The sequence below is a fragment of the Dromiciops gliroides genome, chromosome 5 (genome assembly GCF_019393635.1).
Source record: "Dromiciops gliroides isolate mDroGli1 chromosome 5, mDroGli1.pri, whole genome shotgun sequence".
NCBI classification, from domain to species: Eukaryota; Metazoa; Chordata; class Mammalia; order Microbiotheria; family Microbiotheriidae; genus Dromiciops; species Dromiciops gliroides.
The window spans coordinates 39,042,126-39,067,194 of NC_057865.1; the positions used below are offsets into that span (position 1 = coordinate 39,042,126).

A 25,069-nucleotide genomic window follows, 5' to 3' on the forward strand; every position below is an offset into this window, starting at 1 on the left:
AAAGTCTGAGTTTGCAGTTGATTCACTGTGTATTATTCCTTTCAGATTATTAAACCACTACTTGATTATTCTAAGTCTGAAAAAACCAAATACATTTTCTAAAGATATCCATCTTAATGCCTATATAGCTTAGGGCCTGGTAGGATCAATCATTTAGTAGCAGAAAAAATAAAAACTGAAATAAATTTTCATTTTTCATAAGCGATTTTTGCCTCTAATGAATCCATGGTATAGCAGATAGAGTGCTAGACTTGGATTCAGGGAGACCTCGGTTCAAATTCTGTCTTTGGCATTATTAGGCAAGGCAACTCAGCCTCTAAAATGGGAGTTAATAGCATTAGGCCCTCCTTCATTGGGTTATGATGATTCCTGAACTACTGCCAGATTAGGGGGACCTGGAGAGGGGCTCTAGCACTAGAGAAGGCAAATGTCTCAGTTTTTCTCTTTCTTTCTTTCTTTCTTTCTTTCTTTCTTTCTTTCTTTCTTTCTTTCTTTCTTTCTTTCTTTCTTTCCTTCTTTCCTTCTTTCCTTCTTTCCTTCTTTCCTTCTTTCCTTCTTTCCTTCTTTCCTTCTTTCCTTCTTTCCTTCTTTCCTTCTTTCCTTCTTTCCTTCTTTCCTTCTTTCCTTCTTTCCTTCTTTCCTTCTTTCCTTCTTTCCTTCTTTCCTTCTTTCCTTCTTTCCTTCTTTCCTTCTTTCCTTCTTTCCTTCTTTCTTTCTTCCTTCCTTTCCTTCCTTCCTTTCCTTCCTTCCTTTCCTTCCTTCCTTTCCTTCCCTTCCTTTCCTTCCCTTCCTTTCCTTCCCTTCCTTTCCTTCCCTTCCTTTCCTTCCCTTCCTTTCCTTCCCTTCCTTTCCTTCCCTTCCTTTCCTTCCCTTCCTTTCCTTCCTTTCCTTCCTTTTTATTTTGTAGGGCAATGAGGGTTAAGTGACTTGCCCAAGGTCACACAGCTAGTGTCAAGTGTCCGAGGCTGGATTTGAACTCAGGTCCTTCTGAATCCAGGGACGGTGTTTTATCCACTGTGCCACCTAGCTGCCCCAATGTCTCAGTTTTTAAAGCAAAGTGAAGAAAGGAGTTTGTAAACTACCCTGTCCATCTTGTAGAACATCTTATTAAAGAAGCATTTAGTGAACATACAGAAATGGGAGTAGTGATCCCAGAGGGCAAGCACAGCTTGATCTAGAACAGGCCATGCCAGGCTGTCATCGTTACTAAACGGGTAGATCAGGGAAATGTGATAGATCGCCTTCCTAGATTTTATCCAAGCCTTTAAAAGTGTCTCTCCTGTTTCTTTGGCTTACAAAATGGATAGAAGTATGCTCAATGATAATGCAATTAGATTGGGAACTGGTTAAATGGAGAGTTATTTATTCTTTAATGTTCCCAGTGGAATGCCCCAGTAATCTGTGCTTTGGCCCACTGCTGTTCAACATTTTTTATCATTGATTTTGTTGAAGGCATAGATGTCAGGCTTATCCAATCATTATTTTTAAACTTTCCTTTTTTATTACCATGAAATTGATAAACTTCAACAAATGTGAACATTTCCCTACACAAAGAACAGAAAAAAAGAACTATGTGAAGTCATCAATCTCCACTATGTTCAGCTTGGGTTTTGTTGTATATTCTAAATTTAAAATGGTAGTTCCGACACTTGCTAGCTTGTGTGTATATTTCTGAATATTCTATGACTCTCTTTTTTGGATAATTTCTTTTTCCTATTTCTATCGTTAAAAAATTTAAAAAGCTCTTCATTGTGACACAGTCAAAGCAAAAGAAATACGTACTCTGACCATATCAGATGATTTATGTCTCATTCTACATGTCTAGTTCAACTCTTTGCCAACAGGCAAGAAGCGTGATTGATCATGTCTTCTAGTGTCCTGATTTGTCTTTGTTGTTGGTCATATTTTTTAAGTCTTTCGTGGCATGGTAATTTATCATATGAATTATTCCAGTTCTTCTCAGTTTGCTCTGCATCAGATCATACAGATCCTCCCATGATTCGGTATCTGTCCTTTACTTTTGGTGTGTTAATATTTTGTTATATTCATAGACCATAATTTGTTTATCTGTACCCTGTTTGATAGATACTTACTTTGGTTCTAGTTCTTTATAACAATAAAAAGTGCCGCTACAAAATAATTTTGGACATGGCTCCTTTCCCTCTTTTAATTTTTTTGAGGTACACAATCTGTTCTGATTTGAGGATGACACAAGACTTGGAAGGTTGGGTTAGATGACAGTTCAAATTGGGGAAAGGAAGTTATTCTTGGACTGAGAAGTCTGTAGGCTCAATCAAACAATTTGAAATTTATTAGGAATAAATGCAAAGTCTTGTACCTTGCATAAAAGATCAATTTCACAAATCCAGAATTGGGAAATGTGACTAGAGTTCATCTAAGATCTCTGGGTTTAGTGGGTTGTAAATCCAATATGAGTCAGCCCGATGATGTAGTAGCCAGAAGGGCTTGGGTGGCTTGGAAAAGCAGCAGGGGGCGGCCCCGTGCCCTGGCCAGGCCACGCCTGGAGGCAAATGTGTAAGTAGCTGTAGATCACCACGGGTAGTATATGTACAATGTGTCATGCACATTTTTTTTCTAGGTACTTTCTGTCTGTAACATGGCTCCCCATCCTTCTAAACCTTGTTCAAGTCGCCCCAGACTTTCATGCAGCCTCCGCAGACTTCTTCAGTCCCTCACTATTTTCTCCTTTGCCTGGCACTAAAATTCTTCTTTGGCACTTGATCGTAGGCTTTTGACCTTATGTGTTGATTAAGTGTAATGTGGGTAGTTCTAAGCTTTGGTCGGCAGTATCATTCTGGTGAGAAGAGCACTGACCTTGTCATCAGGAAGTCTGGGTTTATTCACATTCTGACTTTGACCTTAACGGTGTGATCGTGAGCAAACTCACTTCCCATTTTCCTTATCTGGAAAATAGGAATGCTGTTGATACTGCCCATTTGAGAGGATCGTTGTCAGGAAACCTAATATTACTACTATTATAAAGTAGATTATATGCTTCCTTGAGACAAGAATTGTGTAGTTTTTATATCTCAGATGGTGCTTAGCTCATTGTTAGCACACAGCTGGTATCCGGTACACATTGAATGCAGGGATTTCTTGGTCTACATGGTACAGTTCAAATAAATGCACCAACTGACTTTTGCAGTCAGGGTTAAGTGACTGACTTGCCCAGGGTCACACAGCTAGTAAGTGTCTGAGGCCAGATTTGAACACAGGTCCTTCTGACTCCAGGGCTAGTGTTGTATTTGCTGTGCCACCTAGATGCTCCACTGCCATCAGCTATTGAGGCAGGGGGTATGACGGTATTATTTTTCATGCCCCAAAGGAGCTAAGGCAAATGTGATGTAACAAATTAGAAATTTGAGGTGGAGTACTTAAAAATGTCTAATTTTATAATGCCAGTGCATTTATGTAACTGTTCTCTTTATCTCTTTTTGGTGACTTAACAAAGACCCAGAAAAGGTAGCAGAATCCAAAACTGAACATAATTGGTTTGTTGTTTTAAAGTGATACTTGTTCGGCCCCAGACACTTACTGGCTGTGTGACCCTGGGCTTGTCACTGGGCTAACCTCTGTCTCAGTTTCCTCATCTGTCAGATGGGGATCTAGTAGCTCCTACCTCCCAGGGTCATTGTGATGATCAGATGAGATATTTGTAAAGCACTTAGCACAGGGCTAGCACGTGGTAGATATTGTACAAATGGGAGCTATCATTATTATATTGTTGTTAGTCTTACTGTATTTCAGTTCTTCTATTCCCAATTTGGGGTGAGGAGACATTCTACCCATTTAACCAAAGCAGAAGTTTTTTGCATCAGTGCTTCAATGCAATCTTGGTTCTTAGCAACAGCTGTAAGACATTGGAGTATCATTTATGGAAACTGCAGTCAGACTCTTCTTAGGAACATAAGAAGAACTTAATTTGCCCTGCTGTTTGGGCATGGCGTTGGAGGGGAGTGTGGTCTGCAGTTTAGCCAGCCTGAGCTGAAAAGTTATTTTTAAATTGGATTTAGAAGCTCAAAATGAATATGGGGGGCGGGGTTTGGATGGGTGGAGAGAATATCCAGGTATGTGTGTGTCTGCATGGTCTGGAGGCCTTTAGTTTCATCCTCTTTCTTACACTGCATACTTCACATGGCTGCATCGAGTAAGTTAAAGAGATGAGATAATCCCTTATCACTTTACCTGTTTTTTTCCCAGGGGGAATAAAAACTTGTGTTCCACATTCTTGGCTTGTGTGATCACAGTCAGACTCATATCTTAACTGTACCATCCTCAGTTGGGTCCGTAGTTGGGCATTTTTTTATGGTGACATCTTTATTTGGGGGATTAAAAAGGGAAAAACAGAGCTAGATCTAAACAAGTGGGGGAAATAACCAAATAAACCTCATACTTTGAAGTCTTTCCACTTGTGTTTAAATTCAGGACAGGTTAAAACTTAAAATTCTTATGATAGTCCTTATTAATGAGGTGCTTAACTTGATTGGTAGTCCATTAGTTTTCAGCTGATAAAAGCCTTTTCCCTTCACATGGCTGAATTTTTAATGAAAGCTAAGGATTTATTTTTTGTATACTCGATAAAATCATTTTTCTCAGATTTTTTTACAGCTCCTCCTAAATAAAAGAAATTATTCTCGAATGACCAAATATAGTAAAACTGGCATGCTTAGAACTTTTCTTTTCAGATTATTTTACCAATCCAGATTTAACAGGTTTGGTAGCATTTATGTAAGTATATAGCTAAGGCCACTTTTCATTGCTTAGAGTCCCAGAGGAAAAGATAATACACTGGTTCCTGAAATTTGCAATTTATAATCTCTTGATAAAATATTGGAAGCCCTAACTATGCTTCCCTTGTGCCTCTCCTGTAATTTTTGTTACCCTTAGAACTTGACCTCTTATCCTATTTGGAATAGGAAGCACTATGGAGAGCAAACACTATCTTTTGGTTAACAAACTGTAAAGAATTACATTTGCACCATATTTTTAGGAGAGCCAGTTGACTGGGTGACATCACAATTTACTCTTCTCATTTTAGAATCTAAATTGAACAGATGAGTATTGAAATGACGGTTTGTTACGTACAACATACTAATATTCTATTTTATATTGAGATAGATTGTAAACTTATTGCGAACAGAGCTTGGCAGTGCATAGTTCTTAAGAAATGCTTGCTGCTTAACTACTCAGGATTTAGGTTTTTTTTTTTCTACAAGAAAAGTAGGCCATTAAGAACTTTCTGAATTGTTTTTGATTTAAAAAGGTTAACAAGTAATCCATTTTGTTTGAAAGCAAAATTTTGATTTTGATGGTTTTAAAACATTGTTTCCAGCCTGTGATGTCTTTGACTAAGTCTCTGGGGGGGGTTTCTTATATTTTCACTTTTTTTCTTTCAATTTTTTGATTCTTGATAGTTGGACTAGTGGGTGGAGTGTAGGACTTGGGGCTGGGAAGACCTGGGTTAGAGGGTCTGCTTTTATACTTACCAGGGCATGGTGTGACAGTGGGCAAGTCATTTCACTTCGGAATCTTTGGGTGGTAACACCCACCTCCTGGGATTGTTAGGCTCAAGTAAGATGACAGAGGTCAAGTGCTTTGCCATCTCTCCAAAAGCACAATTGATAGTTACCTTCTAATGTCCCCAACTTGGATATTTCTCCACTTACTACCTTTCTTTTGGAATATTTTCACCAATTCTTCTGTTTAACTAGTTCTTGCCTTAGTCTTAGATATGATCTTCTCAGCTGTTTTCCCTGCAACACAATTGCTTCCTATTGTGAACCTACTTTGAAAAAAATCTTCTGGAAAAATAGCAAGTCTTTCTCTATTAGCTTTCTATTTGGTTGTCCAGATTTTGTTGCCCAGTATCAATCATTGCTTCAGGAAGTTTTTCTTTTTGTAGTTGATTTCTTTCTCTGGGCTAGGTTGTATCCCTTCATCCTTAAGTTCTACAAGCATATAAAAACAAGGCGTTGTGCCAGGTGCTAGGAATAAACAGATGAAAAGTGGACCGTTTTCATTCAGGCAGTTTCTCTGTAGCATAAGAGGGAAATGTGCCGGTAGATCTAGATAACTCTGATATAGAGCAGAACCGTGGAGAATTCTCCAGGCTTCTCCTGGCTGGGAATTCCCATTCTGATCCCCAGAGATGGAGTTAGTCTTCTCTGATTCTTGTTCATGTTTCCTACAGTGTTCTGATGCATTCCGGAGGCAGGTTCATTTTGCATATACTAGGTGAACATTATAAGAATGTTCATCAGTTGGCCACATTGGGTGCTAATTATCCATGAGATAATAGTATCTCCCTCCCTGCTTCAAGTAAACCTTAGACGTTAGCCTTCCTGTGGGCAGCCCAATTTCTGATTTCTTTTTAAATAAGTTTTTCTCAGAATCTGATTTTGTTAGGCCCATTTGTTAGTACTCTCATTGTTTTACAACCAGAATCTATATGAGAATTTAGACTTTATAATAAGGAATATTAGAAGATCACCATGATGTATTCCTATGGATGCAGGTAGGGAAAATATAAGAGATATCTTTTTAAAATAGTTTTGAAAACCTGTTGAGGCAAGTTTGCCAAAATTAATTTTTTTTTATACAAGGGACCTTTTTTTTTTTTAAAAAATGCAGAGAGGTGGAGCTTCAGGGTGGGGCCAGCAAATAGTAAAGAAAAACCAGATATGCTTTAAGCTAAATGAATATCTACATTAGACACCAGTTGCATTTAATAATTTGCCTTTAAAGTGGATGCTATTCGTCCTCCCTCAAATAATTATAAAGGTATTTCTCTATATTAACACAAACAAGAATAGAGCTATATAATTTAATTATGTTGAAATAGAGACATCGTATATGTGTATGTGAATGCTGTTACCTACATAGGGAGATATTTAGGGATTATTTTGTGTGTGTTTCATATTTATATGCATATAGTATGTATATTTCCTGTTCAGCTACCTGTTAGAGCTGGTAAAAAGTACTTAGGCCTTTAATGTGTTTGTACATTAAGAATAGCTCACATTTATGTAATGCTTTAAGGCATATTAGATGCTTAAAATATCTCTGAGATAGGTACTATAACTGGTGTCCATTTTTTGATGAAGCTTTTGTTTGCACCAGACCAAAAAAAAAAATCTGCACAGTTATTTTCTTTTATATAGAAAGTGTAATGTTTCAAATATATTAGTTTTTCTTTCTTGTCCCCCCCCCCCCAGTAGAATTATTTTCAGCCCAGCCAAGAAATTTAACTAGTGTACTGGTTAGAATTCCAGCCTACTTAGCCTAACTCATTTTCTTCCTTTTATACTACTCTGAAAAGTTGAAGAATAGTGAGAGGAGACTCGTTATCCACCTGTAGCGAAGCAGTTAATAATTTCTTGACTTTTTTTTCTTAAAAATAATTTCATTCTTCAAAATGCAGAGGAATCAGGGAGAGAGAATTTCTACACTAAAACTGATTCCTGGTGACAGGGAGGGACTGGTTTCTGGTTTGGAAATAATGGGGACCGGCGGGCAGTTAGGTGGCATAGTGGATAGAGCACTGACCCTGGATTCAGGAGGACCTGAGTTCAAATCTGACCTCAGACACTTAACACTTACTAGCTGTGTGACCCTGGGCAAGTCACTTAATCCCAATTGCCTCACCAAAAAATATAATAATAATAATAATAAATAATAATAATAGATTGATACAGAGAAAAGGAGAGGCAATGTGGGCATAACCTAACATGAATTCTAGAATTTGGAGAGAGTGGATGTAAAAGTGTTCAGAGAAGGGATAGCAGAGATTCTGTGGAACACAAATACAAAAGGGAAGTCATCTCAGGGGAGTGATTGTTGTTTGTCCTTCATTCTCTAAGAGGACCACAACATCTGAGGTGAAGTCATGACTTTCACTGAATTGGATTTAAGTTAGGGAGGGCTATGCAAGGTCACCAACCTCACTCTCTCCTCCAGAGCCATCTGAGTCCAGTGGCAAGATATATCTCAGGACAACTGGAGATAGCCCCAGATGTTTAAGGCAATTGGGATTAAGTGACTTGCCCAGGGTCACAGAGTTAGTAAGTGTCTGAGGTGAAGTTTCAACTCAGGTCCTCCCAATTTCAGGGCAATTGCTTTATCCACTGCACCACCTCGCTGCCTCCCCCCCCCCCCCAGAGTAATATGAAGCTGTGTCAGCATGGAATTTTGAAGAAATTAAGGGAACTCTTCCAATGGGGAAGGACAAAAATGTGGATGTGCAGAGCAGTTCACTGCCCCAGTTAGGTTTTGAAAAGATGTCTATGGAAGATAGAAGCAAGCCAGGCTCCCAGTAGGGGCTCAGTGGAGTGGTATCAGTTTGGTAAGTGATAACAATAATCCAGCCTGGAGTTAGCCAGTGATTGAAGGGGCAGAAAAACTGGAGCGGAGTTACTCCAGGGTAGAGATCGAGGAGGGAGGAAAGTGAAATTAGAGGCGAATAAGAGCTTGATAAAGTATTGGGTGGGCACTGGAGGTCCTGAGGAGCACAGAGAACAGTTTTAGGGGCGGTAAACCTTTAGGGAAAGCTTGAATGAGAGGTTTTGGACAAATGGAGGCCTATCGTGGGTTTTGATCTTAGAAACGGAAACAGGAAGAACTGGTTAATTGTGAAATATAGGGTGTGACCTTCTTGTCTGTGACTGACATTCAGTGGAGTAGGTTGAAAGTTTTGAGGAGATTGAGGAACTGGGAGGTTAGAAGGGGAGCTGAAGGGTAGAGGTGACATGAGGTGCATGGAGACACCCAGAAAACTGTAGGTAGCCCAGCTGGGGCCAGAGAAGCTCTTGCCTCAGAACCCAGTCTCCCTGTACCCTGCTTAACCTTCCTGGAGGCCACTGGAAGTCAGGTGTTCAGCATGGGGCCCGGGCTGGGAAGTAACTGCTGCAGGCTTGTTCCAATGAGAAAACATCTACACCCAGCTCGCCTGTGTACTCTTAGCTGTGCATTAGGGATAATGAGCTAGAGGATTATGAGCAATCCCTAGGGTCGGATAGGTAAGACATCTGTCGTGGTGTTTTAGTGCTATATAAGGGAGAGGTGGTGCTTTTTTAACTTGTGAAATGTATTATGTTGTGAAACATAGTGTGTTTTCATCTGCTTTGATTTTTGAAATGTATAATCTTGAGAATTAGTGCAGTGATTCTAGGAAGAATTATTAAAATAAGACTACTCCTTCCTGTGTCAAATCTGAGCATATTAATCATTCTTTATTAACAACTAAAAAATAAAGTGGTAGGGATTTAATTTACAGAAATTGTAGGCAACATCACCTATTATTGGTTGTGAAATATATGTTCTCTTTGCATGTCTAGACTTTACTTTTTGTTTCTCAGGTTGCACGTTTTAAAAAATTACCAAATGGTGAAAATGAGACAATGATTCCTGTATTGACATCAAAAAAAGCAAGCGAATTACCAGTCAATGAAGTTGTAAGCATTCTTCAAGTAAGTGACAGAGTGGGATTCTGGCTATTAAGAAATAAGCAAGTTAGACCGTATTACATTTAATCAAGATTATGGGAGCTCTACCACTGTTATTAAAATAGATTTGACATAGTCTGTATTATTTGACATAATTTTCCTTTCTTAAAATCCTGGTTTGACCTAAAATGATATTTGTTCAAGCAGGGTAAAAGTGGAGTTCAGATACACTCTTAAAATTGAACTAAGTTTTCTCCAAATAATAAAACAAATTTTATTTATTTTCTTATTAGGATGACTTTTTTAATATAACCTCTCTTCACTAAATCCCAAGTAGAAAATGTTTGATAGCAGGGGACTTTAATGTAAATGATGATAGAAGATAGCTTTAAAAATTGAATTTGTTTTTCGTAGTAGTCCCTTGATAAATGTTTATTGGTTGATATTTATACACCAAATTTTGAAATCACATAAATTGGCAAAGTAATAACATAGTTTAGGATTTGTGATTCTCTGCGATGAGTTTTAACATAAAGCTTTTAACCAGGGAAAACCACTTACTCTTGGGGTGCAGCCACTTCTTTAGTTTTATTATTGATAGTAATATTAAGTCATGACAATTGATGTCAGGATATGAAGAATAGGATTAAATCTCTTCAAGTCCCAAGAACCAGTTCATTTTGTATTTTTTATTAATTGAGTTGGGAAACATGTACTGTTTGCTGGTGATAATGGCTTTCTCCTCTCCAGGAGGGGAGGAGATCTCTGTTCACTTCAGGGTTTTTGTTTGGTCCTACAATGAAAAAATGTCTATGAACTGGGCCATGGCAATTTAGCGACTATTCCCTTTTTTTCTGTCAGTTTTAGGAAAAAGACATTTCAGTTGACAAGCCAGTAAGTTTGTTTTTACAGAGCTTGTAATAGACTTCTTTCATTTCTCTTCCTTCATTGAGGAATAAAAGAGCTTAAATAGCGTGACATTTGACTTTACAGTAACGGTCTGCTCTGCACAATCCAATAGGCTGATCTCCAGAATGGGCTAAACCAATGTGAAGTGTGTCACAGGCGAGCGTTCCATGGCTGGAATGAGTTTGATATCAGTGAAGATGAGCCGCTGTGGAAAAAGTATATTTCCCAGGTAAGACTCTCCCTCCTTTGCTTTCAGACAAACCTCCCCTCCCTCTCACCCCCACCAGCACTATCAGATGCATTCATTACATCTTAATTTTGAGCGTTTTCTCTTCCTGCTACAAGGTGCTGCTGCTGGTGGTTTTTATTGCTCGAGGATTGTTGAGCAGAAATCTTAGAATTCTCATATCAAGAGTAGTCACTTCAGATGGACAGATTCACATAGAGATGATGCCACTAATAGTAGTTGGGAAACACAAATGATGACGAGGAGTTGGGGTCATCGAAGCCATTCTACAAGGGCAACAGTGACTGTCTTTAGCAAATCATTTGTCCCTTTGAATCAGAGACCTTTCTTATTCATTATTCATCTGTCTGCCCAGTAATGCGAGGTGGAGGGGCTCAGTCCTGGGATTCTCTATCAGCTTTTGACTAGTGCATTTGGGTTTGAAGGAAACGCTGAATTTTTTAACATTAATAAAGATGAGAAGCTTTCTTCATGACTTTTCTTTTCTTTCTTTTTTTTTTTTTTTAGTGAGGCAATGGGGTTTAAGTGACTTGCCCAGAGTCACACAGCTAGTAAGTGTTAAGTGTCTGAGGCCAGATTTGAACTCAGGTCCTCCTGACTCCAGGGCCAGTGTTCTATCCACTGTGCCACCTAGCTGCCCCTCTTCATGACTTTTCATAGCAGATTCTTCCTTTGACTGATGAAGACAGTAAGTTGATTCAATAGCATCCTCCTGCCTCTCCTCTACTAGTTTAAGAAAGAGTTCACTAAGTGGGAAAACCGAACTTGACCTACCCACTGCTCCTGGTCTCTTGACTGGCACGGGAGAAGAGCATGGGTGGCATCTCAGCCCAGTGCCTGGCTTTTGTGCCTTACGGAGCCAAAGTCGGCCCCCATCTCTGAAGGAAGCTGAGCTACCACACAGGCCCCATTTCCCTGGGGCCCACAGTTGAAGAGGAGGGTAAAGGGAAGACACAGTCACCTCTTCACAGTATTATTGCTTGGCCAGTGGAGAGAAGTGTGAACAAGGCCCTCTGCCTCTGGGCTGCTGGGTGAGGCAGGGGGGCTCTGAGGCCAATTTAAAGGTTAGAAATTCAGCAGAAAGGGGCTGTGTTCTACGAATAGTCAAAAAGTGCAGGAAGGAGAATGATAAACTCCCTGAAAGGTAGGTGCTAGATTGTGGTGTGTATACCTCGAATGCCACTGTGACCTTAAAAATCCTCACCCTAGAATTCTTCTCACCATAACAATCTTCAGTGGCAACAGATGATGTGTCATACCTATAATAGTGCTGTGACCTTGTTCCCTAAGAAACCACGCAGGAACACCTGCAGTTCTTCCTGCCAAGCGCTCCATTGTCCACTGCCTGCTGTGGAATGGGCTTCTGTGGAATGGGGCACTGGGCCGAGCTGCTGTGAAGGACTGTGGGTGTGGCTAGGGGTGTGTATGAGATTTGCCTCTTCAATCCCAATCATCTTTCAGGTGTTTAATCTAAACTTTTCCTTCTATGACAGATGCTTTTTGCTCCTGCCTCATCCTCAGGGAGTATTCCCAACAGCTCCACCAACATCCCTGTAATTTTGAAATTAAGTTCTCAGCCCTTTTCACTAGCCAGGCTCCCTAGAAGTGCTGTGTGGTATCCCAAGGGTGGGCTGACAGTTCTGTGTGAGTGCCAGCGTGGACATCCCCCTGGTAGTTCTGAGCAAATGTGTTTATATGGGGCACAAAGAGTTGCCAAATAATGGGCCATGGTGGTGGTGGGTCTGCTGCCCCTTAGAATGCTCTGAGTGGGGCGTCTTCATTCTGATCCAGTGGAGCTCAGCGGCTGACTGTTTTTTCCTTTTCCTTTCAGTTTAAAAATCCCCTTATTATGCTGCTTCTGGCGTCTGCAGTCATCAGCGTGTTAATGCACCAGTTTGATGATGCCGTCAGCATCACGGTGGTAAGAACGAGAAGGGGTTTGGGAATGGGAAGCTGTGCTTAAGCAGAGTTTAGTTTTTAATTTTGATCATGCTTGAATTCTAACAGATTGAGACATATTTCTTGCTTATAAACATCATTCCGCAGTATACAGATTAATAAGTATACTTATTAATCATAATAACAACCTCCTCAAGGGTTCAAAATATCTCTTAATATAAAATCTTATTTTAAATGTGTCAGATTTTGAGAATCATATTAGTCATAGACTGAAAGTGCATACTTTTAAACCAGACTATTATTCCACTTTAAAAATTAATCATTTTAACCACCATATTGTAGATGTCATTTTGTATGACTGAGATAAAGGCCTAACTATTGCTAAGTTAAAAAATAATTCTTTTTCAAAGCTATAATTTGCATTGTAAAGTTGTTTTACTCCTGTCCAGCTTGTTTGCCCCAATTGACTTTCTAATCGGGCTTGTCACTGACTTTGTGATTAGTGACTCCTTGTTCTCTTGCCCCTTTCCCCTTAAATTAGATGTGTTTTAGCCCCTTTTTCCCATTAACAAAACTAAAATATCAAAGTGTTCTTATTATACTGATGATACAAAAGAGTAGCAGATAAATCTGAAAGAGAAATAATCTTACCAAAAGAAAACCTGCATTAGATAAAGTTTGTTGACTTCAGAAAGCTAACCTTGTAAATTGTTTGAAAGTTACTTTGCCTAACATTTCTTTTGTCAAATGTACAAATAAGGTACAGTTGACTGCATATATTTATATAAACAGTACTGGTCTGAGTGATTTGCCTTCAGAGCTGAAATTGCTGGTGAGACCGTGGGCTGGGTACCTTCACTGAAGAAGCCAGGCCCAGCTCTTGAAAGTGAGCCATAATTTTCAGGGCAGACAGGCTGTGCCCTCCCCAACTTCTGTGAAGTGTTTGCTGTGCTCCTTCATCACATTGGAATCACCTTGTTTTCCAGTGAAGCTTCATCCCAGATAGTAATTCCTGAGATAACCACATCCTCGAGCAAAGCTTTTCAGTTGTTGTTTTGTAAATGTCAGGAAGACCCTTGGCAAGTCGCCAAGCTCCTCAGTGTCCTGGGCAGCTCCAGGACTCACAGTTGCAGAAATGGTGCTGATCTGCTCTGGAAGAGGGACTTTGGTCACCTAAAAGTTCCTTGTACCAGTGAAATCACATGTTTAAGCACTGTCTGTGTAGAGATAGGAGCACTCAATGGAAGAGATTTTTTTTTTTGAGGATAATTTTCCTTTTGAAAAGACTAATTGGGTTGTTGTTTTTTTAGGCAATACTTATCGTTGTTACAGTTGCCTTTGTTCAGGTAAGTAGCCTATTTTGCTAGCATGAAAACGACTGTTTCAATCACCTTTTGATAAAAGTGACATGATGTGGGGGGGAAATGCTTAATTCTGTGATTCCCTTGAAGGCTAGTAAAATGAGAGAGAAATAGTTCAGGAGATAAGTCGTAGCAAATATAATGAACACACTGGCCTTTTTTTTTTTTTTTTTTAGTGAGGCAATTGGGGTTAAGTGACTTGCCGAGGGTCACACAGCTAGTAAGTGTTAAGTGTCTGAGGCCAGATTTGAACTCGGGTACTCCTGACTCCAGGGCCAGTGCTCTATCCACTGTGCCACCTAGCTGCCCCATACTGGCCTTTTTTTACGGTTACAATAAAGTTTATTTGTTAATTTAATTAAATTTATTTCTTATTTATTCTTGACATTCTTTTCTTTTTAAATGTTGAGTCCCAGATTTTCTCCCTCCCTCCCACCAATCTTCTACTCACTGAGAAGGTAAACTATATCAATTATGTATGTGAAATCATACAAAATATCATTTCCATATTAGCTATATCCCCAAAAAGCAAAGAAAATAAAGTGAAAAAATGATACTTCAGTTTGTACACAGTTCATCAGTTCTCTCTCTGAAGGTGGATAGCATTTTTCATCATGAGACCTTTGAAATTGTCTTGTGTCATTGTATCCATCAGAGTAGCCACACACTCAGATTTCTTTCTTTCTTTCTTTTTTCTTTTTTTGGTGAGGCAATTGGAATTAAGTGACTTGCTCAGGGTTACACAGCTAGTAAGTGTTAAGTGTCTAAGGCCGGATTTGAACTCAGGTCTTCCTGACTCCAGAGACAGTGTTCTATCCACTGTGCCACTTAGCTGCCACCCCCCCCCTTTTTTAATTACATTAAGGGGTTTTTTTTGTGAGGTAATGAGGGTTAAGTGACGTGCCCAGGGTCACACAGCTAGTAAGTGTCAAGCGCCTGAGACCGGATTTGAACTCAGGTCCTCATGAATCCAGGGCCGGTGCTTTATCCAGTGTGCCACCTAGCTGCCCCTCAGATTTTTAAAAATATATGAAACATGCGGCTAGGTGGCGCAGTGGATAAAGCACCGGCCCTGGATTCAGGAGGACCTGAGTTCAAATCCGGTCTCAGGCGATTGACACTTACTAGCTGTGTGACCCTGGGCACGTCACTTAACCCCCATTGCCCCACCCCCCCCCCAAAAAATATATATATGTATATGAAACAAAACCATGTAAGTAGTAAAAGCCCAGAGGTGGATATTTTACAATTCTTTTTCTTTATCTGATCATGTCTTAGGACTTGAATAATTCTGTTACTTTTAATTTTCTATAGAGTTAAGTCTAGCTGGAAAAAGCCAGTAGGGAGGGTAGAAATCAGTGGGCATTTATGAAGAGACATTCTCTAGATTTCTGACTGAAAAGATAATGACTAATCCATTTAGCAGAATGGTACATTTGTATACAGAATTCCTCTTTTAAAACCCAAGCTGCTTCTTATTACTGAGGGGGCTGGGTTTTCTCCCTACCCCAGCAGTGGGAAGTTCTGATCTGATCAAAGACCACTTCCCATTGAAATAGGATACAAAACAAAAGCTCCCTCTTCTTGAGTCAGTATAATAATGCAGAAATAAAAATGCTAGAATGAAAAATTCTCTATTTTTATTGATGATTGTAGGTATAAACAAAAGTAAGCCAAGTTTTATACAAGTGATAGCTCGGAGGGATATTGCTCTATATTTTAATATCTAATAATACCTAAATATTGATGAAAAGCGGCTCAGAACCTGTGATTGAGATGGGCGTTTGTTTTCTTATCCGAATGTCATAATACACCCAAATATTGGATTACTGGATTAGGACCCTAAAGAGCTTGTGAGCTCTCTCATCTGTACCTCAATTTCATGCTGTTCTGTGGATCTTGGATTTTATTTTGCTTGATTGAAATTTTGGCATGTTAATAATTCATCTTCTGTAGAACTTTCATCAGTCTCATGGCCTACACCGCTTGTTTCACTCTTGTGTATTGTTCTGTGCCTCATCGAAATATGATAGGAAAAACCAATCAAAGTCAGATCATTGGAACCTGGCCTGGCTGTGAGCAGCATTAATCACTTTTGTAAGAGTTCCACATGCACAGAGTCTGCTTAGCTCCAGCACAACAGGCTAAAGTGACCAAAAGTGGCGCCAGTGGTGAAAGGCAAAGTTGCTGCACCTCCAGAGAAAGGGAGGTCCTGTGTCCACAGTCATCAGAGGTTCGAACCTCGTGCATTTCCTCTTCATATGAGCCCTTCACAGGGGTTCAGACAGATTTGTTGCTCCCTCATCTCTGAGACAGGCACGTGACAGTGCAATAGCTTACTCCTTTCAATAGAAACAGACACGACTGCTGGAGAGCAGCTTCCTTGTAGAAATGCATGGCTGGGTCAGGATCATGGCGGCCATGGTCAGCCAGGGCTCAGCCCTTCTCCTTCCTGTCATTCTCGTTTCTCTCTCTGCTTTCCAACTTCTACCTTAGACTGGGAGACTTCAGGCTACTGGTTAATGTTCCCTGAGATGCCCTCACCTCCCAGTTATTAAGTCCCTTTGCATCCCAAAGCTCCCCACACAGAGATGACCAAAACGAAGATCTTTTTGTCAGCATCACGTGTTCTGCCGTCATGAACGAAAGGCTTTCCTCTTCCTCTATTGCTCAGTCCTCATCCTCACTGTGAGCATTGATCCCTCCATCCCTCGGTGCTCTCATGGGCCATTACCCGAATTTTATGTGCTTCCTTAGGGACAGTAGACTTGGAGTCAGAAAGGTCCATGTTTGAATTTCATTTCAGAGACTTGCTAGCTTTATGACTCTGGGCAAATCAGCTAACCTTTTTTTAAAAAAAAATTATTTATTTAAGTTTTCGACCTTTGTTTAGATAAGATTTCCAATTTCAAATTTTCCTCCCACCCCTCCCCTAGAGAGCAGGCAATCTGATATAGGTTTTATATATATATATATATATGTATATAAAATAACATTAGACATATTTCTGCATTAGTCATGCCATACAAGAAGAATCAGAGCAAGAAGGAAAAACCTCAAAAAAAGAAAAACAACAGCACCAAAAACAAAAGAAATAGTATGGTCCAATCAGCGTCCATATTCCACAGTTCCTTTTTTTTTTTTTTTTCTGGATTTGGAGAGCCTTTTCCATCATGAGTGCTTTGGAACTTTCCTGTACTGTTGGATTGGTGAGAAGAATCTAGTCTATCGCAGCTGATCAGCACACAGTGTTGATGATACTGTGCACAATGTTCTCCTGGTTCTGTTCATCTCACTCATCATCAGAGCTAACCTTTTTTAACCTCCATTTTCTTATCTATAAAATGGGCATAATGACAGCACCTCCCCCAGGGCTGTTGTAAAGACTGACCAAGATGACACAGGGTGTCCCTTAACGACTTTGCAGACCTTAACCTGCTTTCTAAGTGTTAACCATTACTGCTCTTCTCAGTCTTGGCCCTAGAGTCTAGGAGATCAATCTCCCACCATTCCCTCCTTGCCAAACTTTACCCCTTTGCTCTTTTGCTGCTTGTGCCTTACCAGCCCTCAGTCCTACCCTCTGCCTTCTCTGCTCCTACTTGTGCTGGGGACAGAGCTGGAGAAGGTGTGGATTTGGGTTGATTAGATCTCCTCCCCTCTCAGCTCCTCTCATGTCTTCATCCTCACGTTTTTTGACTGAGAACATCACCATATACTGTCCTGAGAAGAAAAGGTGTCATGAGCTGCCGTGAGCTTTCTGCTCCCTTCACTCCTCATCTCTGGCCTGAGCGACTGAAGCTGTTCTCCCCTAGTTAGGCCTGCTGCCCGGGGGCCTTTTCTCAGTCCTAATCGTCTTCCACCTCGCTGTCTGTCTGACGCTGCTGACCAGACTCTCCCAGACACTCCCTTTGTCTCTCTTACATGACACTCTTTGGCCCTGCTTCCTTCTTAGGCGTGAGTGTCTGGTGGCTCTTGCTGCTTCATCACCCCCGCAGCTCTGCGCCAGTCCCTCTTGTCCCGTTACTCTGTGTTAGTTACCTCATGAGCTGTGATGGAGCCACAAAAAATGATTGACAGGAGCACGTCTTCGGTCTTTCACCTGAGCTCCTGTCCCGCCTCACCAACTGAACCGCCAGACATTTTCAGTGGTTGTCCTGGAGAGACCTCGGACTCGACACGTCAGCTTTCACTTCCTCCAGAGGCCATCCGTCTGTCTTTGCAGCCTCCCTCGGCCTCCTCCCTCGGCCTCCGGCTGCAGCCAGTCGTCCACACAGACGCCTGGGGGGTTTTACTTGAGCAGAGGACTTGTCGCATCACTCCTCTCCTCAGGAAACTCCCGTTGTCTCTAGGACCAGATACTGACTCTTCCCTTTGGCTTGTGAAGCCCGTACATTCTCCTAGGCAGCGTGTGGCCCGTGACGCTCTGGCCCAAACCAGATTAAACTTAACTGGGAAGTATTTAACAAAGTAAATACAAATACAATAAACCATTGGTGATGTTCCCATGTGGCTTTCTAAGTCTATGTGTGGCCCACACCCCGGGGACCCTTACATGTGGTTTAAGGCCCCTGCGTATGTCAGTGTACATGTGATAGCCCTGGGCCAGCCCAGCTGCCCTTGCTGCTCTTGACAGGAAGCGGACACTTCTGCCTCTCTGCCCTTGCACTGGTCGTGCCCTCTATCTAGAGATCCTTGGCATTGCCTCACTGTGCCCGTGGCACGTCATCCCCCCATGAAGACGACCTCAAGGAGAAGATGATAGTTTTCATTGATGTATAAAACCTTAAATACAGATGCATTTAAAAATTTCCCACGGCCAGATTGAGTTGACATTAAAGTTAAAATTTGATACTGGATCTCTTTTGAGATGGGATTTTTTATCACTAAAATACTGTTTGTTTTGGTGTCCTTGACCTTTTCCTTGATAAGTCCCATTTTGTTGCTCTTGAGCTCTGGTTTGAAAACAGGGTGGAGGAGGGGAGTGTGGCTTGTGTGCATTAATTTGGGATGTGCCATTTTGTGCTAGATCATTGTTAGTGTGGTGCTTAGTTTGGACCCCGAGAGCTTCAGAAAGTTTGGGTTCTGGGCCTGGTGGTAGATGCTTGTACTGCCCACAAATGGTGGGGCTGGTGTGTGTGTATGTGAGGTGGGGGTGCTTTTGTGTGGCTGCCAGCAGGGACCTGAAGACTGGGTCAGACATAGGAGGCCAGACTGAAAGCCAAGCCCTGGATTGGCCCGCTAAGGAATGCTGCTGACAGCCTCGGCTTCACAGGGAACGATTTCCTTTCCTTGCTTTCCGGTCCCCTTCCTGCCTTGTGCAGCAGCTCAGGAGAATCGGGAGCAAGAGGGCGAATTCAGGGGAGAAAATGCAGGGGCTTCTGGAGGAATCTTTGCCATGCAGCTGGAAGTGTCTGTCATTAGAACAAGAAGACCTTCCCTGCTCAAGGACAAGGGACAAGGGAAGGCGACCAAGGAAGTGCATTTGGACCAAATCTCAGGCTCGAGATCTCTAGACTGGATCAGACCTCTGCTTGTCTTGTGGTCTAGCACCAGTATATTTGGTATTTCTTCTTGAGTTGTGGTTAGGACTTTGTTATTAGGCCACCAAATGGTGGGGGAGAGGGTGTTATTAGTCCATCAAAATGTTGTGAAATGATGGTGGTTCCTGTTCTCCTCACACACGAATGCTTGATAGGCTGTGTTGTGTTTGGAGGATGGCTTTACAATGTTGGTTCTTGTTTATACGTTATCTTCTAGAAAGCTGTCAGTAGATGCATTCGTGTAGAAGTGTGGCCAGCATTCAAGTTAGGAAAGACTTGCAGAGGAGTGTAGTTGTGAACCTCCTCAGTTTTCATAATTAGGAGCTAAGAGCACAGACATTTGTGTTTTCTAGTCTTATTTTGGGGTAAATGTGTAAGATCCTGGGTCCTGTATAACTAGCATGTTTACATCAGGAAAGTGATTCCATTCACCCTCATGTCCCTAGGAGATTCCCTTTGTGCGAGGACTCGTTCTAGGTCTCTCTTAGGGTAGAATGATTCTCTCCCTGACTTGTGTATTAGCACATGGAACATTAAGTGGAGGGGTGACATGGACAGGTTGGTAGAGGGGCAGAGCACAGCCTTGACTTCCTCTCCAACACAGAAGGGAAAGGAAGGGTCTGAGGTTCCTTCTTTCCCTTAGTTTGGTTGTGTGAGAGACAAGAGAAAAACAGCTGGAGGCTTGTTCTCATTTAATGAGCTTATGCTCAGATTAAATGTGTAGTATCTTCATATGGTGATGACAGTGTGTCAGCCATTTATTTCTGCCTTTTCTCTCCATTGAACCCTAACTTGAGTGGTATTTGAATTGAGTCTCTGTTGTGATGATTCTTAACAACTTAAAATGTCTGAATGAATTTCTTTCTGATTAGTGTTCTTGATTTTCTCAAATAATTTAAGTTTAGGGACCCACATCAAATACTCATTTTCACAGTTTTGGTCAAATTGAATGATGATAAGATTGTTAAAGCTAACAATAATTTACTGTAATTTAGTCTTTTCCATGGGCTTCTCTGGGGAAATCTATGCCCCCAGTGAAAGAAGTATATGAAATCGGGGCAGCTGGTGGTGCAGTGGATAGAGCACCGGCCCTGGAGTGGGGAGGACCTGAGTTCAAATCCAGCCTCAGACACTTGATACTTACTAGCTGTGTGACCCTGGGCAAGTCACTTAACCTCAATTGTCTCAACCCTTCCTTCCCCACCCCCCCCAAAAGTATTATTTGGAATTGAGAGAGATTTCCATTTTATTTGTCCAGTTGTTCTTCAGTGATTACTTAGAAGGTTTCTTATATGACATGCTATGCTACTGCCTTATTATATTGTGCTTGGCTGTTCTCATAGTGTTTGTGCATCCGTAGCATCCTGGTGGGTAGCTGGTCTTGTTCAGACGAGGAAACCAAAGTCCAGAGAGTTTGTGTTCAGATGACTCTTTCTTTCATCCTTTGCTTTATGCCTCATTTTAACAGGAGTATCGCTCTGAAAAATCACTTGAGGAATTGAGCAAACTTGTGCCCCCAGAATGTCATTGGTAAGACTTTTGTTCCTGATGTGAATGTTTCTTCTGCTTTAAGAGGGAGGTCAAAAGTTACTCTTTAGAATGAATTCATCATGAACCTAGGTTTGTCTAATGATATAGAAGTTGGTTCAACCTGGGGAAAATGTTACATTAGCTCTACAAAAATAGGGGGTTTTTGAAGCCATGTGCTTAATATTGAATTTAGATGTTTTAGCTTAATTTAGAGAGTCTTAAAATATGGTTATGCCTCAAGTATAGTTTCTGCCACAGAAGACTCAAAGTATCTCTGATAATCAGTTTTAAATTTCACATTTTAGATGCTTCATTTCTTAAACTTTTTTCCTGTCATGTGAGCCATCTTAATGATGAACAGCCAGGAATGTATCCTTATTCTTATTCCCAACAGGTGACAAATCATGATAGCAATAGGTATAATGGTTTCCACCTCGACTTCCTGAGGAGATTTCTTTTAAAATGAGCAGTGTCCTTTCAGTTCTGACTAACTGTCTTTTTAATTATAGTGTACGAGAAGGGAGGTTGGAACATACACTTGCGAGAGACTTGGTTCCAGGGGATACAGTTTGTCTGTCTGTGGGAGACAGAGTTCCTGCTGACCTACGCTTGTTTGAGGTATGTATGGCAACCTTTGGTAGGAAGGCAAAAAGTCTGACATAGACCATTTGGGGTCTATGATAACAATGAATATAATGATAATATGAATATTATGAGAAGAAAATGATAGTTCTAGGGATAAAAACGTTTGTGTTTTAAATGTGAATGCTTGATCTTCAGGTTAGGAATGTCAGATTTAGGAAGCATTTAAATAATGGGGAAAGGAGGTTTGTAATGAATTTAAACTTCCAAAGAACTTGATAGGAAACATTCAAGTAGACAGGGGAAGTCCGGGAAAGACCTTTTCGACTTTAAATAGGAAAGGAGTTGGGGCAGCTAGGTGGCGCAATGGATAAAGCACTGGCCCTGGATTCAGGAGGACTTGAGTTCAAATACAGCCTCAAACACTTAACACATACTAACTGTGTGACCCTGGGCAAGTCACTTAACCCCCATTGCCTCACAAAAAATAAATAAATAAATAAATAAAAATAGGAAAGGAGTTTAATCCTGCAACAAACAGCATCTTTATCCAAGTGAGTTCATGGGCTTTAACCATGATTATTAATTATTAGCTTTAGTTTAATGATACTAAATAATGAGCCATCAGACAGCATGTACCAGCCAATCTTGGTTTGTTTTTTCTTATGGTAATAGTTTTTAGGATTAATTTTATTTTGTTCCTCTCCCTTCCTCACCCTATTCATGTCGGCTGGTTTCCTTCCATTTATTCACTCCCTTCTTTCTGTTGAAATGGTGTGCCATGGAAAAAGACAACAGAACAAAATACAGCTTTCTTGGTAAAAATTGGGGGGAATAACAAAAAGTGATGTTTGACTGTGGGATAGATTTTAATTGTTAGATTTACGTTTTCTTTTTGAGGAGAAGGCTGAATCTTTGATTCAAGCATTGTGTAGTACTTCAGCTCAGTGTAACTTGAGGTCTTAGAAGGCAGACAGGTAGCATAGTGGGTGGAGCGCTGGGCTTGGAATCAGAAAGACTCATCTTCTTGAACTCAAATCCAGCCTCAGACACTTAGTAGCTGTGGGACCCTAGGCAACGAGCTGGAGAAGGCAATGGCAAACCACGCCAGGGGCTCTGCCAAGAAAACCCCAGCTGGGGTCAGGAAGAGTTGGACATAACAGAAAAATGACCAATAGAAAGGTCTTGGAGAGTCCCCCAGGACTGAGAGGTTGAGGGGCTTCCTTGACAGTAGAAATCACATAGTGTTTGTGTTTTGGGGTCTTCCCCACTCTGAGCCCAGCCCTCTGCCTACAGCGCCAGTGTTCAGCAAGCCGAAAACTTTGGGATGCCTCAGATTTTAATATTTCTATTTAAATATGTAAAGATCAGATGTTTCAGAGAGCCTAATACTTCTCTTTTCCCTCATTCACTTTCGTTTTATCCCCACATAACCTGAGCTTTCTTTGTAAACATAGTACTTCATTTCTTGTGCCAGGAGCCCATTGGAAATTGGAATGCTAATTGATTCTTGCTATCTAGTTTTTTTGCTTGGTTAGAGAAGGCAAAGTTGTTTCTATGTTAAAACATTAAACAGAAGCATGACGCAGTTAGCGAAGGTTGAAATAGATGTTCTGGAGATGGGAGATTGGCAACGGATGGTTTGAATTGTGTTTTTAAATTTTATTTTGAATGTTGAGCTTAGGTTAATGGGGAATTGTTGTTGAGAACATTCCTGTTTCTTTTTTGCATAACTGTAATAACTCTATCTGGGATTTGCATAGTGCCTTACCTCTTTCTTTTATAAAGTGTTACATTTGCAAATGTGCTTATTGGATAACCATACTTCTTAGTAGGCATTGCCACTGAAAGATCTTATCCTACTTCCCAAAGAGTTTTACACAGAAGTGATAGCGGAGAAGTGTCATCTTGCTGAAGACACCATAGAATCTGAATAACACCAGCAACAGTAATAGCTGGCATCTGCAAAGCACTTCAGGGTTTGCAGAACGTCTTAGGTCAGTTATCTTCATTGAGCTTCACCAACAGCCTGGTGGGTAAATAGGGTTTTTCTGCTGCACAGATCCAGGCCTCACCGCTTGGACAAGAGCAAACCTCAAGTCACTGTTGGCTTGTAAAGCCCCATTATAGGGTGATAGTTTACCAGACTGAGCCTTGTCAAGCTCAAGTGGTCTCCTGTTGGGCCCAGAGATTGTTGGCGATTGGTTAATGAGCCTTGGACTTCTTCCTCTAGAGCGGTTCTCAGAGTTACCCTTTGGGTTCCTGAGACCCTTTCAAGAGAGTCTTCAAGGTCAAAACCACATTCTTAATTAATACCTAAGATATTTGAAGTTCTAATACGCTAAATATCAATAGCTATAACCCACAGAAACAAAAGCTTTTGTCGGAGGGTTCTCAGTAATTAAGAGTATGCAGGGGCCTGTGATTCAAGAGCTGCTGTTCTAGAAGAGCACTGTGGTTTGGGTTTGGCCTAATAGACATTTTAAATATTATTTTGAGTTCTTAATAAAGACTTTGTGGGAATATAATTGAAAGCTAGGAGGTCTCAGAGAAGACTCAGTTTCTTTAGAGGTATTTAAGCAGGACTTGAGTAGTGTTCATAACATCTCTCTGCGTGTGAAATAAAGATATTTTAATGAACCAGAGGAATTGACTTCACCCCATTAATAAGAACCTTTGATAAAATACAGATAGTTTAAAGTTATGCATTACAATGTATTCTTACTAATTTTCAGATGCAATGATGCAATGTAGTTATTTTAGTTGGAGAGATGAAACTGGTTGGTTTGTGAAAAGAGTTTGAGTTGGATTAGCGGTGATTTTAAGTTAAGTATAGTGTTCAGTAATGATGGGTCTTCTTAAACCTTCATTTCTGACAAGGTTCATTTCTGATTTGTTTAGATACTCAGTTTCCCTATCTCTAAAATGGGATTATAAAATAGTCACCTACCTCCCAGGGTTGTTGTGAGGAGCAAATGAGATAATAATTGGAATGTGCAGTGCCTGGCATAGTAAGTGCTTATGTTAGTGATGATGAGTTCTTAACTGTTGTGTGTCACAGACCCCTTTGGCAATCTGCTGAAGCCTGTGGACCTTTTCTCAGAATGTTTTTCTAAGTATAAAATAAAACATGTAGGATTAAAAAGGAAATGAATTATGTTGTAACGGAACTATCAAAATAATTTTCAGGAACAAGTTTACAGACCCTGAGTTAAGAACCCTTTTAGGTCTCATCAACTCCTTATATGAATTTTAAATACTATTTATCAAGGGATTTTTTTTATACAGTAATTTACCTACACTAGGAATGGTTTAAATCAATTTTTTCCATGAAATAGTCTGATTACATGAGGGCATTTTTATACCTGAATGAGATTACTCTGCAACCAATTGAAAGTTCATTTAAACTATTTGGGACAAAGAATCAATTACTTGAAAGACAAGACTAGGAGAAAATCTGACTTTTCTCAACTAAACAAGATAACCATTTCACTGTCAAGAAATTATCACAGAGGGGCAGCTAGGTGACACAGTGGATAA

General features: G+C 40.6%; 1 protein-coding gene across 5 annotated transcripts in view; it reads left to right on the forward strand.

The window, feature by feature from the left end:
* Window positions 1-25,069, forward strand: part of ATP2C1 (ATPase secretory pathway Ca2+ transporting 1) — a 124,471-nt gene that overhangs the window by 56,673 nt on the left and 42,729 nt on the right. For all 5 annotated transcript variants that reach the window (XM_043966548.1, XM_043966553.1, XM_043966552.1 and 2 more), the window contains 6 exons: window positions 9,375-9,485; window positions 10,483-10,599; window positions 12,449-12,538; window positions 13,827-13,862; window positions 20,886-20,947; window positions 21,457-21,565. In XM_043966548.1, coding sequence (XP_043822483.1) covers window positions 9,375-9,485; window positions 10,483-10,599; window positions 12,449-12,538; window positions 13,827-13,862; window positions 20,886-20,947; window positions 21,457-21,565 — 525 coding nt within the window. The remainder of the gene's footprint in view (window positions 1-9,374; window positions 9,486-10,482; window positions 10,600-12,448; window positions 12,539-13,826; window positions 13,863-20,885; window positions 20,948-21,456; window positions 21,566-25,069) is intronic.